The sequence below is a fragment of the Rhineura floridana genome, chromosome 7 (assembly GCF_030035675.1).
Source record: "Rhineura floridana isolate rRhiFlo1 chromosome 7, rRhiFlo1.hap2, whole genome shotgun sequence".
NCBI classification, from domain to species: domain Eukaryota; kingdom Metazoa; phylum Chordata; class Lepidosauria; order Squamata; family Rhineuridae; genus Rhineura; species Rhineura floridana.
The window spans coordinates 155257018-155271662 of record NC_084486.1 but is presented as its reverse complement, the minus strand read 5'-3'; the positions used below and the strand labels follow the sequence as shown (position 1 = coordinate 155271662).

At 43.8% G+C, this 14645-nt stretch overlaps 1 protein-coding gene across 16 annotated transcripts in view; it reads right to left on the bottom strand.

Annotated features, from left to right (window-relative positions):
* DLG1 (discs large MAGUK scaffold protein 1) overlaps positions 1-14645 on the bottom strand; it is a 182781-nt gene that overhangs the window by 26547 nt on the left and 141589 nt on the right. For 13 of the 16 annotated variants that reach the window (XM_061637656.1, XM_061637658.1, XM_061637662.1 and 10 more), the window contains 3 exons: positions 13007-13048; positions 1233-1283; positions 264-365 (listed from right to left, as the gene is read on the bottom strand). In XM_061637656.1, coding sequence (XP_061493640.1) covers positions 264-365; positions 1233-1283; positions 13007-13048 — 195 coding nt within the window. The remainder of the gene's footprint in view (positions 1-263; positions 366-1232; positions 1284-13006; positions 13049-14645) is intronic. The other 3 variants (XM_061637659.1, XM_061637660.1, XM_061637673.1) reach the window with 1 other exon arrangement.

Below are 14645 nucleotides of genomic sequence, written 5' to 3'. Positions count from 1 at the left end.
GATGGGATAAACTTAGATTTTCAAAGTGGTTTTTAAAAAGGCCCTTGCCAATGACTCCTGAGTAAGTTTAGAAGTCATGGAATAAGAGGAATCCTTCTCTTATGGATCAGAAACTGGTTAAAGAACAGGAAGCATACAGCAGGCATAAATTTATTTATTTATTTATTAAATGGGGCAGTTCTCAAAATGGAGGGGTGTAACAAGTGGGGTCCTCACTTGCCTATGTGACAAAAACTTCCTTGGTAGCCCTTTGCAATACATACGTGGAACACAGGATCCAAACTTGTCAGGAAATTCAGAGATGAGGTCATCATTGATCCGGTCTTTCATAGGTCCCAGAACAATCACAGGTCGCGTGTAATTTACTAAAGGATAAACAGACCAAACAGCCTTTGGTTAGAGTACCAGAAAACTCATTGGGTGGAAAAGAATGCATGAAGGAACCACATTTCCCTATGAATGGCCAGCTCCCAACCTCACTTGAGGGATAGCTGCTCACCAAGGAGACATAGAGAACATTTGGGTGCAGTATCTGAAAATTCAGCCTGTCTGCCAACAACAGCTTCTCAAGCAGGCTGGCAAACGGATGTCAACATGCAATTGTCCCCAGAGCTGAGGCCTTTGACTGAACAGTCAGGGAAACAAGAAACAGCCCCCGCTCCCTTTCCTGAGCTCACAGGGGTGTGGGGGGGCACTTCCTACCACCTCAGCCTTCCTCCAGGGGAGACTCCACTGTGTGTGCTCTGCCAGTTCTGGAGGCTTGTTAGACAGGAGTACAGGCTGGGCCCTTTTTGGCCCCCATGCCCGAGTTGCAGAATGAACAGCCCCAAGACATTAATCTGATGGCTTTCTTGACGGCAAGGGTGAGGAACCTCAGGCCCACGGTTTTCCCCAAACCACAACCACTGGCCCCACATCTGACATCATGTATAAAGTCAAGTATGGGGCAGGTAGGGACACAGCTCCAAAGAAACGACTGGGAGCTTAAATTGAGTGCTCAGTTGTTCCTTTGCCAGCAACAACTCCTTAGTGCAGTCAAGGGACAACGTGCCTCCAAAGGCAAGCTATGCTGGAGAGTTCTCATAAGGAATCCCCTGGCACAGCCAAGAGATGGCTTGCTGAAGGCAGCCCCTGTGAAGGTACACTATCCAAGGAAAACAGGAAATTCAGGATATAAATCAGAGTTCTGTGTCTTTCATGACCATTTATTTCATGTGCAAAATGGTACAAACCTTCCTGCTGAGCGACTGGCTCGTAAGACAAGACATATTCTTCTTGGCCACCTAGAAATTTAGATATACATGTTTAGGGGCTATAATGTAGTACTTACTTAAAATATTGTTTTAAAAATCAACATTATCCCTGTCATCAGCCCCCCAACCCCCGTTCTTCCATTAACGATTAGATAGTTGAGGATTGGAAATCTGAATGAAAGACCTTTCCAGGTAAGTAAAATGGTGTAAGTCAGAGATGAGTCTAAGAGCCACCATTTTCTATAAAGGTAATAAGCTGGAGTCTACGTTTACTCAGATTAAGGTGAGTTCATTGGGGTGATCAGTATGTCTCAGTTTTAGCTAATATGAAGCCTAAACTGTTATTGGAAGGGATCCCTCAAAACCACTATCAAATATAGGTATCCCCAGATGTGTTCTGTGGTTTGAACACCCAAAGGATGCAGGCTTTGCACCAATGTTTTTGTAGTGCTGGTAAGCACCAGACCGGTGATATTTTACAGTGCAGTTTACCACCGTAAGCTTTACCTTGAGATGGTGGCTTTTTGGAGACCCTGCATAAAATTATGCAAATTCAGAGGATCCATTTTAACTCTACTGGATTCAACTTGTACCCACATGCCCAAGAAAAGTAGAGAATCTGTGTGTAGACCAGAGCTTGGAAAAGTTACTTTTTTGAAATACAACTCCCATCAGCCCAATCTAGTGGCCAGGCTGGCTGGGGCTGATGGGAGTTGTAGTTTAAAAAAGTAACTTTTCCAAGCTCTGGTGTAGACATACACACACTCCTTCCATCTCTTGGCAGGTGGGACTCATGGGACCGAAGAAACCAAAGGGGTTGGTGCTCATGGCATGCTCAAAATCTGAAATGTGGCCACGGGCCAAAAACAGTTAGTGATTACTGATTTATATTTTCATAATTTCTTTTAGGCTAGAAAAAGGAAGATGTAGAACTCAGTTGTCAGGTAGCTTATGAGAACTCTCAGGTAGCGAAACAGGCAGTCAAGTACTTTGTATATATTGCACCAAGCCAAAAATTACTTCAAGTAGTAAACAGAAATATGAATCAGATTCACAGCTTAAAAGAACAAATATACATATTGCTGATACAGGGACACTGAAAATTGTAGAATCATAGAATAATAGAGATGGAAGGGGCCTATAAGGCCATCAAGTCTAACCTCCTGCTCAATGCAGGAAACTAAGTTAAAGCATACTTGACATGTGGCTGTCCAGGTTCCTCTTGAATACTTCCAGTGTTGGAGAGCCCACAACCTCCTTGGGGAACTGGTTCCATTGTGGTAATGCTCTAACGGTTATGAAGTTTTTCCTAATGTTCAGCCGAAATCTGGCTTCCTGTAAATTGAGCCCATTATTCCGTGTCCTGCACTCTGGGATGATTGAGAAGAGATCGTGGCACTCCTTCATGTGAAATCTTTCAAGTACTTCCAAGAGTGTTGTTATATCTCCCCTCAGTGTTCTCAAAGTTAAACATGCCCAGTTCTTTCATTCTCTCCTCATACGGCTTTGTTTCCAGTCCTCTGATCATCCTCGTTGCACTCCTCTGAACCTGTTCCAGTTTGTCTGCATCCTTCTTAAAGTGCAGAACTAGTTGCAGTACTCAAGATGAGGCATAACAAGTGCCAAATAGAAGGGAACTAGTACTTCACACAATTTGGAAACTATAGTTCTGTTGAAAAAAAAATGGAAATGGACTGCCTTCAAGTCCATCCTGACTTATGGCGACCCTATGAATTGGGCTTTCATGGTAAGCGGTATTCAGAGGGGGTTTCCCATTGCCTCCCTCTGCGGCTAGTCCTCCCCAGCTGGCCAGGGCCTGCTCAGCTTGCCACAGCTGCACAAGCCAGCCCCTTCCTTGTCTGCCACTGCCAGCTGGGGGGCAACTGGGCTCCTTGGGACTGTGCAGCTTGCCCATGACTACACAGGTGGCAGGGCACGTAACCCCTGAGCCACTCCCTGTGGGGTGATCTTTAGCTGGCCCTTGACACCCAGGAGACGCGAGCAGGGATTTGAACTCACAGACTCTGGACTCCCAGCCAGGGACTCCTCCTCACTGTGCTATACCAGCTGTATATACTTCTGTTAATACTCACTAAAATAGCATTTGCCTTTTTTGCAGCCATATCACACTGTTGGCTCATATTTAGCTTGTGATCAACTACAATTCCAAAATCCTTCACACATGTAATATTGCTGAGCCAAGTATCCCCCATCATATAAATGTGCACTTGGTTTCTTTTCCCTAGTTGTAGAACTTTACCCTTATTCCCTGTTAAATTTTGTTTTTGTCTTCTACCTCATTAGCTATCCCTCCCAATTTTGACTTACATGTAAATTTGATAAGCATTCCCTACACCTCCTCATCTAAGTCATTAACAAAAATGTTGAAGAGCACTGAACTCAGGACCGAGCCCTGTAGTATACCACTAGGTACCTCCCCCCAGTTTGAGAAGGAGCCATTGATAAGCACTCTTTGAGTACGATTTTGTAGCCACGAATGGATCCACCTTGATAGTTGTCCCATCAAGCCCACATTTAGCTAGTTTGCTAATCAGAATATCAAGAGGAACTTTGTCAGGAGTTTTGCTGAAGTCAAGATATATTATGTCCACAGCATTCCCACAGTCTACTAGGGAGTTTATCCAATCCCAGGCTATGGTCTGAAGGCACATAAGGCCAGCACCCTGCTGAAGCTAAGCAGGGTCAGTTGTGGTCAGTGCCTGGATGAGAGATCGCCTGAGAACCGTATGTCAGTCGTCTGGGTTTCAATCATGGAAAGAAAGGTGGGGTAGAAATGATATAAAATAAATAAATAGATAAATAAATAAGATTAGTCTTGCAGGATTTGTTCTTGATAAATCCATGTTGGCTTCTAGTAGTCACTGCATTGTTTCCAAGATGCTTACAGACTGACCGCTTTATGATCAGCTCCAGACTTTTCCCAGGGATTGCTGCCAGGCTAACTTGTCTGTAGTTTCCAGGTTCCTCCTTTTTGCCTTTTTTGAAGATAGGGGCAATATTAGTCTTCCTCCAGTCATCCGGCACTTCACCAGTCCTCCATGATTTCTCAAAGATAAGACACAGTGGTTCTGAGACTTCTTTCAATACTCTAGGATGCAATTCATTGGGCCCTGGAAAATTGAACTTGTTCAAGGGAATTAGGTATTCCTTGACCATTTGTCTATCAATTTCAAGCTGCGATCCTGCCCTTCAACTTCACATTTGCCAGGAGGGTCATAGACCCTCTTTTGGGAGAAGACTGAGCCAAGTAGGAGTTGAGCACTTCTGACTTTTTTTAGTCATCTGTTTTGCCATTTTGCCATCCTCACTGAGTAGCTATACCACTTTTTCTCTGTCTTTTACTATGGCTATACCTGAAGAAAACCTTTTTGTTGCTTTTGGCATCTCTCGCTAACCTCAGCTCATTCTCAGCTTTGGCCTTCCTGATGCCATCCTTGCAATTCCATGATACCTGTCTGTACTCTTCCTTTGTGGTCTGGCCTTTCTTCCACTTCCTATATGTGTTCATTTTTGTTTTAAGGTCACCTCTGAGCTTTTTGTGAAGCCACCTTTCCCCCCTTTTTTCCTTGTTGGGATTGCTTCCATTGCCCTTTTAGAATTTCCTTTTTTATAAAGTCCCACCCATCTTCGACTCCTTTTCTCATTAGGGTTGCTTGCCACGGAACTTTATTTATCATTGTTTTGAATTTATTAAAATTGGCTTTCCTGAAATCCAGGGTACGCGTACGGCTACTCTCAGCATTTGCTTCCTTTAAAATCAAGAACTCAAGTATAACATGGTCACTTTCCCCCAGAGCTCCAGTAACTGCCACTTCATCCACCAAATCATCTCTATTGGTTAGAATCAAGTCAAGCTGATCCTCTAATTTCTTCCTCCTCTTTCTGTAGGAGAAAGTTATCTTCAACACAAATCAGAAATGTCTTGGAGGGGCCGTGTTTGGCAGAATTTGTGTCCCAAGAGATATCACGTATCCCCTATTACTACTACATCATGACTCCTTGAACTGTCGGCAATTTGCTTTTCAAAAGTTACATTCTCGTCTTCTCCTTGACTTGGTGGTCGGTAGTAGACTCCAAGCACCACATTCCTTTTATTACTTGCCCTATTAATTTTAATCCAGATACTCTCGGTGGAGCTACCAAGCTCATTTTCCTGTATTTCTGTGCAGGGATATATACTTTTAACATATAGCATGAATCCACCTCCCTTTTTATTCCTTCTGTTCTTTTTGAACAAGTTATATCCTTCAATTGCTGTATTCCAGTCATGGGAGTCATCCCACCAAGTTTCAGTTACACCTATCAAGTCATAATTGCCCTCCTGTATTAAGAGTTAAAGTTCGTCCTGCTTGTTTCCCATGCTCTGCGCATTAGTATACAGACATTGAAGACCATGTGATTTATGGCTTGGCTTCCTTAGTACTTTTTTTTTTTTGAGGACTGTTACTGGGCCCTATTAGAGCTGATCTCCCTGTTCTCATTACTGTGCACAAGCCTTCATCAGTCATCGCCACTTAGGATTCAGTTTAAAGCCCTCCTGATGAACTTCTCCATGCTGCGGCCAAACACATTCTTCCCAGTCCTTGTGAGATGCAACCCATCACTTGCCAGCAGTCCATCTTCCAGGATGCATAGCCTGTGGTCCCAGAATCCAAATCTCTCACGTTGGCACCACCTTTGTAGCCATTCATTCACACAGAGTATTTTCCTTTCCCTTTCTACTCCTCTTCTAAATACTGGAAGGATGGTCGGTAATAGACGCCAACCACCATATTCTTTTTATTCTTTGCCCCATTAATTTTAATCCAGATACTCTCCATGGGGCTACCAAGCTCATCCTCTGGTATTTCTGTGCAGTTATTCAGTTAATACTTCAGTTATTCCTGTCATGGAAGTCATCCCACCAAGTTTCAGTTATAACTATAAAGTCATATAGTTGAAGTTTGTCCTGCTTATTTCCCTTGCTCTGGGCATTAGTAGATATCGAAGATCATGTGACTGATGGTCTGGCTTTCTTCTTACATTTCCATGAAGACTATTATTGGGCCCCATTAAGCCTTTCTTTCAGTTCCTGTTACTGTGCATAAGCCTTTGTCAGTCGTTACCGCCACGTTTACGTCTCCTTCCCCCTCAGGATTCAGCTCAACCTCCTCCCGATGAAGTTCTCCATGCTGTGGTCAAGCACATTCCTCCCCATCCTTGCGAGGTGCAACCCATCAGTTGCCAGCAGTTCATCTTCCAAGAAGTGTAGCCTGTGATCCCAGAATCCAAATGTTGTGCATCAGCACCACCTTCTTAGCCAGTCATTCACCCGGAGTATTTTTCTTTCCCTTTCTACTCCTCTTCTAAGTATCAGAAGGATGAATGAGAAAACTCTCTGGGCACCAAAGTCCTTGAGTTATCTTCCCAGTGTTTCAAAGTTTGATGTGATTTCTTCGTCGCTCCGCTTGGCAGTATCATTCGCTCCCACATGGATAAGGAGAAAGGGATATGTGTCAGTGGGCTTTATGAGTGATGGCAACCTTTCAGTCACATCTCTCATCTGTCCTCCAGGGAGACAGCATACCTGGTGAGTCCATGGATGTTCTCAGCATACCTGGGTTTCAATCCCACACAGTACAGAGTCTCCCACTCCTCCTCCTCCTCTTCCCTTCTTATCGTGGGGCATAGTTTCATTGCCTCTGCTTGACTGAGCTTCAACCTCTTGCTCACTCTCCCATGGGTCTCCTGTAATTCTTCTTCTGCAGGCTGCCCTCCAGGCTCATCCTCAAGTGCTTAAAAGCAGTTCCATAGTTCCACCAGTACAGGGTATCTTCTAGCTCTTCTGCTTCTGTCACCCTTTTCCATGGAGCTTCCTCCACTTTGTTGTTCCTCTCCTCAACACTCTCCTCTTCTGCTTCAATGTGCTGTTGTTCTTCCACTTCCTGTACTTTTCTTTGCTGTTGTTGTTCCAGTGTTCTGTCTAAGAACTCTTTGTCGTCTCTTCGGTATAAGCAGCTGACATGGGCTGTCAAGCTCAGATGAAATTGAAATGGTGCAGGGAGGCCCTAAGCAAGGAAAAGGCACAACATCAATTAGCAGTATGGCATTTGATGGAGATGATACTAGTCTTGAACAACTGCTTAGGAAAGAATTAGTGGGCAAATGGCAGTCAGTGCTTTCCCTCTTGATCGCAAACTTTCAGAATTGCAGTCCCAAATATCAGGGATTGCTACAACTGCAAATGAGGCACTCAATCTCGGTCTACGCCATCAAACTAAGTTAGAAAAACTCAAAATGGCCACGGATGATCTCCAAGTAAAATGGGAGGAACAGGGAAAGAAAGTCGCAGAGCAAACATTAGGATGTGAGGATTCCAGATTCTGGAGGAAGGGGGAAACCCCATTGACTTTGTCTTGCAATGGTGGAAGAATTTGGTCACATCTGTTTCCCTCACCCCAAAGGATATTGAAGGTGTTTACAGGGTTGTGGGCCCTTGCAGTAAAGATGAGTATGCAACAAGATTTGGTGGTGAAGTTTGACAGGTTTTGGGTTAAAGATGAAATAAATAAAGCCATTCACAATTTCTATACGCTAAAGTATGCTGACCATGAAGTGTAAGTATATCAAGATGTGTGTGTGGATACGCTTAAGTGGAGGCAGAGCTTTGACCAGTCACAGAAGCCCTGCAGAAAGCGGGAACTCAATGTCGATGGGAATTCCCCTTCAAGATCACAGTCCGCTATAAAAATAAAATTTTTACTGTCTCAATCCTGTCCGAAGCGAAAACTTTACTCTTGGAGCTTCATGTGAAATTCTCTAGTGGGTGGGGAGATGGTGAAGATGTTCCTGAAAACACTTATGACCCAGGATGGATCACAAAACAAGGAAAAAGCAAGGTGAGGGCCTCCTGCAGATACCATCTTATCAGGAGGTCCGTTCCGCACAACATAGGAAACGGACCTTTAGTGTGGCGGCACCTATCCTGTGGAATTCCCTCCCTTTGAATATTAGATAGGCACCATCTCTGTTGTCTTTTTGGTGCCTATTGAAGACCTTCCTCTTTCAACAAGCTTTTAAGCTGAGACCTATCCTAGTCTGCGTCTGTGTTGGAATTGCTTTTTAATACGTTCTTAAACCTTTTTTAAAAAATGTTTTTAATCTTAGAAAATGTTTTGAAAGCTTTTTTTAAGAAACGTTTCTGGGGATGTTTTCTTTTAATGTGTTTTGAGGTTTGTTTTTATGATGTTTTTAGTGCTTTGTTTGCTGCCTTGGGCTCCTGCTGGGAGGAAGGGCGGGATGTTAATCAAATAAATAAAAAAGCAAGGGAAAAGCCAGCAACAACTGTCCAAACATCTATCCCACCAGCAGGGGGAGTCACAGGCTAGCCCTCAAAATGCTATAGATGAAGTTGAATGAAGAGTCAGACTACCCCTTCTCATATCCATCCCCGTGTTGAGCTATTGTGTGACTGTCAGCAAAAAGTCATCATTGAAAGAAGTGGCCTCATCAGTGGAGGGGGCTTATATTGGGCCTGTTCATCACAATAACGTTTCAGCAGTCTAGCCCCTCCGATATTCCTCGAGGTCTCAAGCAGGAGCCTGATATGTTTATATGGGGAAGCGTTCAGCCTCCTTCACTCAATGGTGTTCCTGTTCTGCATTGTTCTTGTATATTCCCCCCTTTTTTCCTTTATAGTTGTTCGCTCTTGGGAAGCTTGGGATTTGTTTGTTTTTTCATGTTGTACAGGGAACAAAATGGGTTTGAAAGGTTGTATTCTCAATTAAACTTATAGATACATTAAAGGTTCTAACTTTAAACGTTAAGGGGTTGGGCACCCCTCGTAAGAGGTCTAGGATTGCAACGTTGTTAAAATCTGAAACTTCTTGTATTATTTTTCTTCAAGAGACCCATCAGAAAGTGGCTAATGTTAATATTATATGGCATAATTGGATCAGGGATCAATACCACTCCCCTGGGTCCTCTAAAGCCCAGGGAGTTTCTATCCTACTAGCTGAAAACTGCTCAATGACTATACATGATGTGATAACAGATGCTACGGGTTACTACGTCTTTGCTAAGGGCTATATGGAAGGTACACCTCTTACTCTGGGCTCCTTATACAGTCTAGATGTGGGACAAGCTGCTTTCTTACAGGAGACATTGGTGGTACTAGACAAGCTTGGACATGCTATGTATATATTGGGAGGTGACCTCAATATTATAGCTGACTGAGCTTTAGATAGCTCGAGAAATCAGAAGGCACTTGCCTCTCACTCCTCTGCACTCTCGTGATATTCTTTCACACCTTCCAGGCTGCTCCCTTGAGTCTCTTCTGCCTGTTTTACTAGAGGGCTCCCAGCAGGCATTGACCGTATCAATGCCAATATGATCTATTTGAGTCTTCTTGTTTACTGGCTAAAGCTTTGAGAAAGAAGGCAAACTGAAACAAAATTCCCTACATAAAGACTGCTGATGGTGTTTCCTGTTATACCTTTAAAGCATTAATGAAGCATTTGTAAGTTATTATTCTCAATTGTACTGCTCAGACTCCCCTACAACCCCAACTCTATCCTAGCCTTTCTGGTCCGAATGGGATTGAAACCACTTTCCCCAGACCACTCTGAACTTCTCAACACTCCTATTACAATAGAAGAGGTCCAGGAGGTTATTAGAAAGCAAAAAGGGGGCCTGAGGTGCCTGAGATGGATGCTTTTGGGAGTGATTTTTATAGTTTTCAAGATGTTTTAACTATTCTGCTGACTTCCCTGTTTAACCTTATTATGAAGGGTGAGAGACAACCAGAATCTTGGAAGGAATCCTACCTAGTGGTGACAGCCAAATCTGGAAAAGACCTATTACAACTGGGCTCTTTTCGGCCCATTGCCCTTATCAACCAGGAAGCAAAGATATTATCAGCTGTTTTGGCTTCTAGGCTCAATAAGGACGAGAGCATATGTCCATTCGGACCAAAGGGGATTCATTCCACATAGGCACATCACTGACGCTATTCAAAGCGCTTTAAATATTATTCAGTATAGCACCTCCCACAAAAAGTAATTATCTCGGATATCGTTAGATATACTTAAAGCGTTTGACCATGTTGAATGGTCTTATATTTTGGAGGTGCTACACACTACGAATCTTGGAGGTAATTTTCTTCATGTTGGTAAAGATATTTATTCTGAGGCACGAGCCACTGTGGGAGTCAATGGTGTGTGTCCTTCCCCTTCCTCCCTTCAAGGGGAACTGGGCAAGGCTGCCCTCTATCGACTTTGTTTTTCTAACATTATCAGAAAGCACCCATATATCTATGGAATAGAGGTGAGGGGGGAAACACACCATTAGCCTTTTTGCTGATGATTTTTTCAGTAGATCATTGTGCTCTTTGCCAGTTTTAAAGAACTTGCTTTTGGATTTCCAACAAGTATCAGGATTGGAAGTTAATTTTCAAAAGTCAAGTTTGTTATCTATTACTATTCCTTTGGAAACGCAACAGAAGATTGCAGGAATTTCAGGCTTAGCTCTACAACCTTGCAGTATCAAATATTTAGGTATGATACTGCCTAAGGATTTGTTGCAGCTAAAGAGGCGTAATTTTGGTCCACTTTTTAAACAGGTAAGGAAGGATTTGAAACAATGGACGGGGCTCCACCTCACTTGGTTTGGTCATATTGCAGCTGTAAAAAGGAATATATTGCCCAGGTTCCTTTATTTGTTCCAAACGCTTCCTGTATGGATTGAACTAAGGAACTGTCTCTCTGGCAGAAACTTGTGAATGATTATTTTAATTGCTGTAAGAGATTAAATATCCAAAAGTGTTACAGGCATCACACAAATAAGGGCTTCTGTTATGATGCATGCAATCAATTAATTCAAATTATTCATTTTAATTTTGAAACTGATTGGGTCCAAATGGAAGTGGGGGTGGGCACTACCTTTAGTGCAGCTATTCCTTTTGGTAAGTTAAACCATGCTTCCTTGTCTACAACAGAAAATCCTTTTTTGAAAACCGTTCTACCTATTTGGAAGTGATGGGAAATACACTTATCTCCCCATTTTTCCTCTGTTACCATTTCTGGAGTACCCTCACTTCAAAAATCCTGATAAAATTGTTCAATTTGCTAAGTGGAAGGCTACATCTCCACAGGTTGGTTGATTTGTTTAAGAGGGGTTACCACTGACTAAAGCACAGATGTTAAAGAAATGGGGTGATGTGCATATTAACTGGTTTCAACTTCTGAAAGTGCAAATGTTTATTGCTTTTTAGGTCCAGACAGAGGGACCACCACATCCACTGACATTTTTTTAAAGCCTTTGTAAATCCTCAAATCTTGAAATGGGATATATCTATTTTGTACAGAGGTCTTCTGTCCTGTACTATGGGTTCTACTATGGGCTTGAAAAAACTGTGGAAGACCTAGGGGTCCCAATAGAGAACTCTTGGAATACTATATGGCATACACCTCCTCTTCCAGCAACCTCTGCTAAAGTTAAGGAGTTTATGTTTAAGGTTGTTAAAAGATGGTATTTTTACCGCTGTGAAACTGGCAAGGATGAAAGTTGTACAAACCAGTAAATACTGGTGGAGCTGCATGGGGGAGGGAACCTTTTATCATATGTGGTGGGCGTGTCCTGAGGTATAATCATTTTGAGTTAAAATTTTGCAAGAAATCTTGTCCATTGTGTGCCCAATAATTCCACTCAACTCTGGTCTGGCTCTCATTTCTATTTTCCTGGAGGAATTCACACCACTCTCTCATTGCCCACCATTGGAACCATAGTTCAGCTTTTATGGTTGATGGATGGTGGTGTAAAGTTTGGAATCTTGTACTGCACAAAAAATTGATTCAGTGTAATCAACTAAGTAGGGCAGTAATAAAATCAGGTAAGTTTGAGTCTGTTTGGTGGCCTTACCTGACTTACTTTACCAGTCCAGGTTAGACACCCTCCAGATAACCATTTACCTTTTTGGTCAGATCATCTGCCATGTTATTGACTTTTAAGTATTTGTATCTGTCTTTTACTCTGGTCTGTACCTATGTATGCTATATTAGGGCTTCACTGTATATGTTTTCTGTATCCCATTTTGGATATATAATTTTTGTTGCTCCCTAGTTCTTTGTTAAAATACTTGGAAGAAACAAATCACCAGGAACAGATGGTATACCAATAGAGTTGCTACAAGTTACTGAGACGGAATCTGTCCAAATTTCGACAACAGGACTACAGCTGAAAGTCAAGAAGACTAAAGTAATGACAACAGAAGACTTATGTAACTTTAAAGTTGAACTTGTCAAGGACACTGAACATGTCAAGGATTATTGATACCTTGGCACAGTCATTAACCAAAATGGAGACAATAGTCAAGAAATCAGAAGGCTAGGACTGGGGAGGGCAGCTATGAGAGAACTAGAAAAGGTCCTCAAATCTAAAGATGTATCACTGAACACTAAAGTACGGATGTGAAAGTTGGACAGTGAAAAAAGCAGGTAAGAGAAAAATCAACTCCTTTGAAATGTGGTGTTGGAGGAGAGCTTTGCGCATACCATGGACCACGAAAAAGACAAAAAATTGGTAGTTAGAACAAATTAAACCAGAACTATCATTAGAAGCTAAAATGATGAAACTGATATTATCATACTCTGGACACATCATGAGAATGCATGATTCACTAGAAATGGATGCTGGAAAAAACAGGAGGAGGACCGAACAAGAAAGGCGAAAGCAGAAAAGGAGCACCAAACACTTACGGTAGCTGCTTTCACTATCACTGGCATTGGAGGTCACATGCTCTGAAATGGCAACAGGAAGGAGAACGTGAGTGTTGAATTCCCAAAGAAAAGCAGGCCTAAATGCCACCGGCTATACAACGCTCAGTATTTAATAAAAATGTGGCGGGGTGTGGTGTGGTGGGGTGGGAGGAGAAGAGCACAATCTACGGCAAGAGGAAATAGAACTTTTAGGGAAGGAACGAGGCCCCAACACCCGAGGAATTCCTGCTACCTGAAAAGAGCCAACAGGAATGGGAGAACAGCCACACACGCAGATGAGTCTTTGTCCACATCAACGGCTTTGGGTGCTGGCATCTCCAAGCAAGAAACATTTACTGCGTGTAGATCCACCTAGCCTGCAAGGAGACATGGCCAGGCAGGCTGCTGCCATTTATAAAATGAGGGCCAGGCATGCTGGCAAAGCTCAGTGGGGCAATGACCTCTCTCTACCCTCTGGGGAAACTGATGGAGCTCAGTGGGAAGGAGGCAGAAATGCAGCCTAGTAAATTGAAAGTGCCACTCTAACCTCTCCCTGCTGGGATAAACAGCTTGTGCGCACTCTGCAGCATTCAACAGATTATATGCCAAAGGCACACAGCAGGAGGTGGGCTCTCTGCCAGGCCCCTGCTAGCCCTGATCAGTTGCCCGTCAACTGAGTTGTCTCCTTCCAGGCCCAAGGGCACAAAATAAGTGATACTGAAGGAGAATCCCCACCCCCACCCGCTTCAACTGAGCTGCAGAACTTCTCTGGATGCTCACACAGGACTCTCTCTGCTGTGGCTGGGGTTGGGCACCCGGAAGGAAAGTTACCCAACAACTGCATGCCTGGCGTGTGTGCGGCCACTGAGCTATGACCTTTCCATATAGCAGTACTGTGACCTGGAATGCTGCCTGGGGAGAGTGGGAGGCAGGGAGGCAGGCAGGTCAAGAGACGCACCCTTCATGTACAAATGGCTGTCTGGGGCACATGGATGCCCTCTAGTGTGTTGGAGCAGACTTCTGGGTTTCTTCCATCACAGCAATGCTTTCTAGAGACCCAGGACCAGTTTGAGTTGACACAGAGCCATGCATTGCTGGGGGGGGGGGGCAGTGTCCTTTGCAGGAAAGCTGCAGCAAAGCCAGGCATGCGCATATACCCCCGTACACACTAATGAGCAGGCAGCCAGGAAAAAGTATGATGCTCCCCAGACCTCAGCTGCCAGCCATGTCTTTCAGGGTCGCTTGGGGCCACTAGGTTGTGCCAGCCGGCCATTTCTGGTTGTTAACAATAAAAGTTTGAAAAAGAACACATGAGGAGGTCCCGGGAGGAGGTCCAGGAGGAGGCCCCAGGAGCAGTCAAGGCTGCCTGCACTTTCCAGTCCTCATTCAGAACTGACAAAAAGTGGCACAGATGGGGAGCAAAGGCTGGAGGACAACCCCCCACACAGACCCCGGCCACCCCACACATGCACAGCAGCAGCAGCAGCAATGGGGTTTGGGCCTTTCCTTTTGTAGGCCAGCACCAGCAGCACCTTCTCTGGCAAAGGTGACCCAGTGAAGCAGGGAGAGAGCGCCATCTTGAGGGGATTATGACCAATACATGACAGCTCCTGCTCCCCCTTCCCAGTATCTGCGCCTG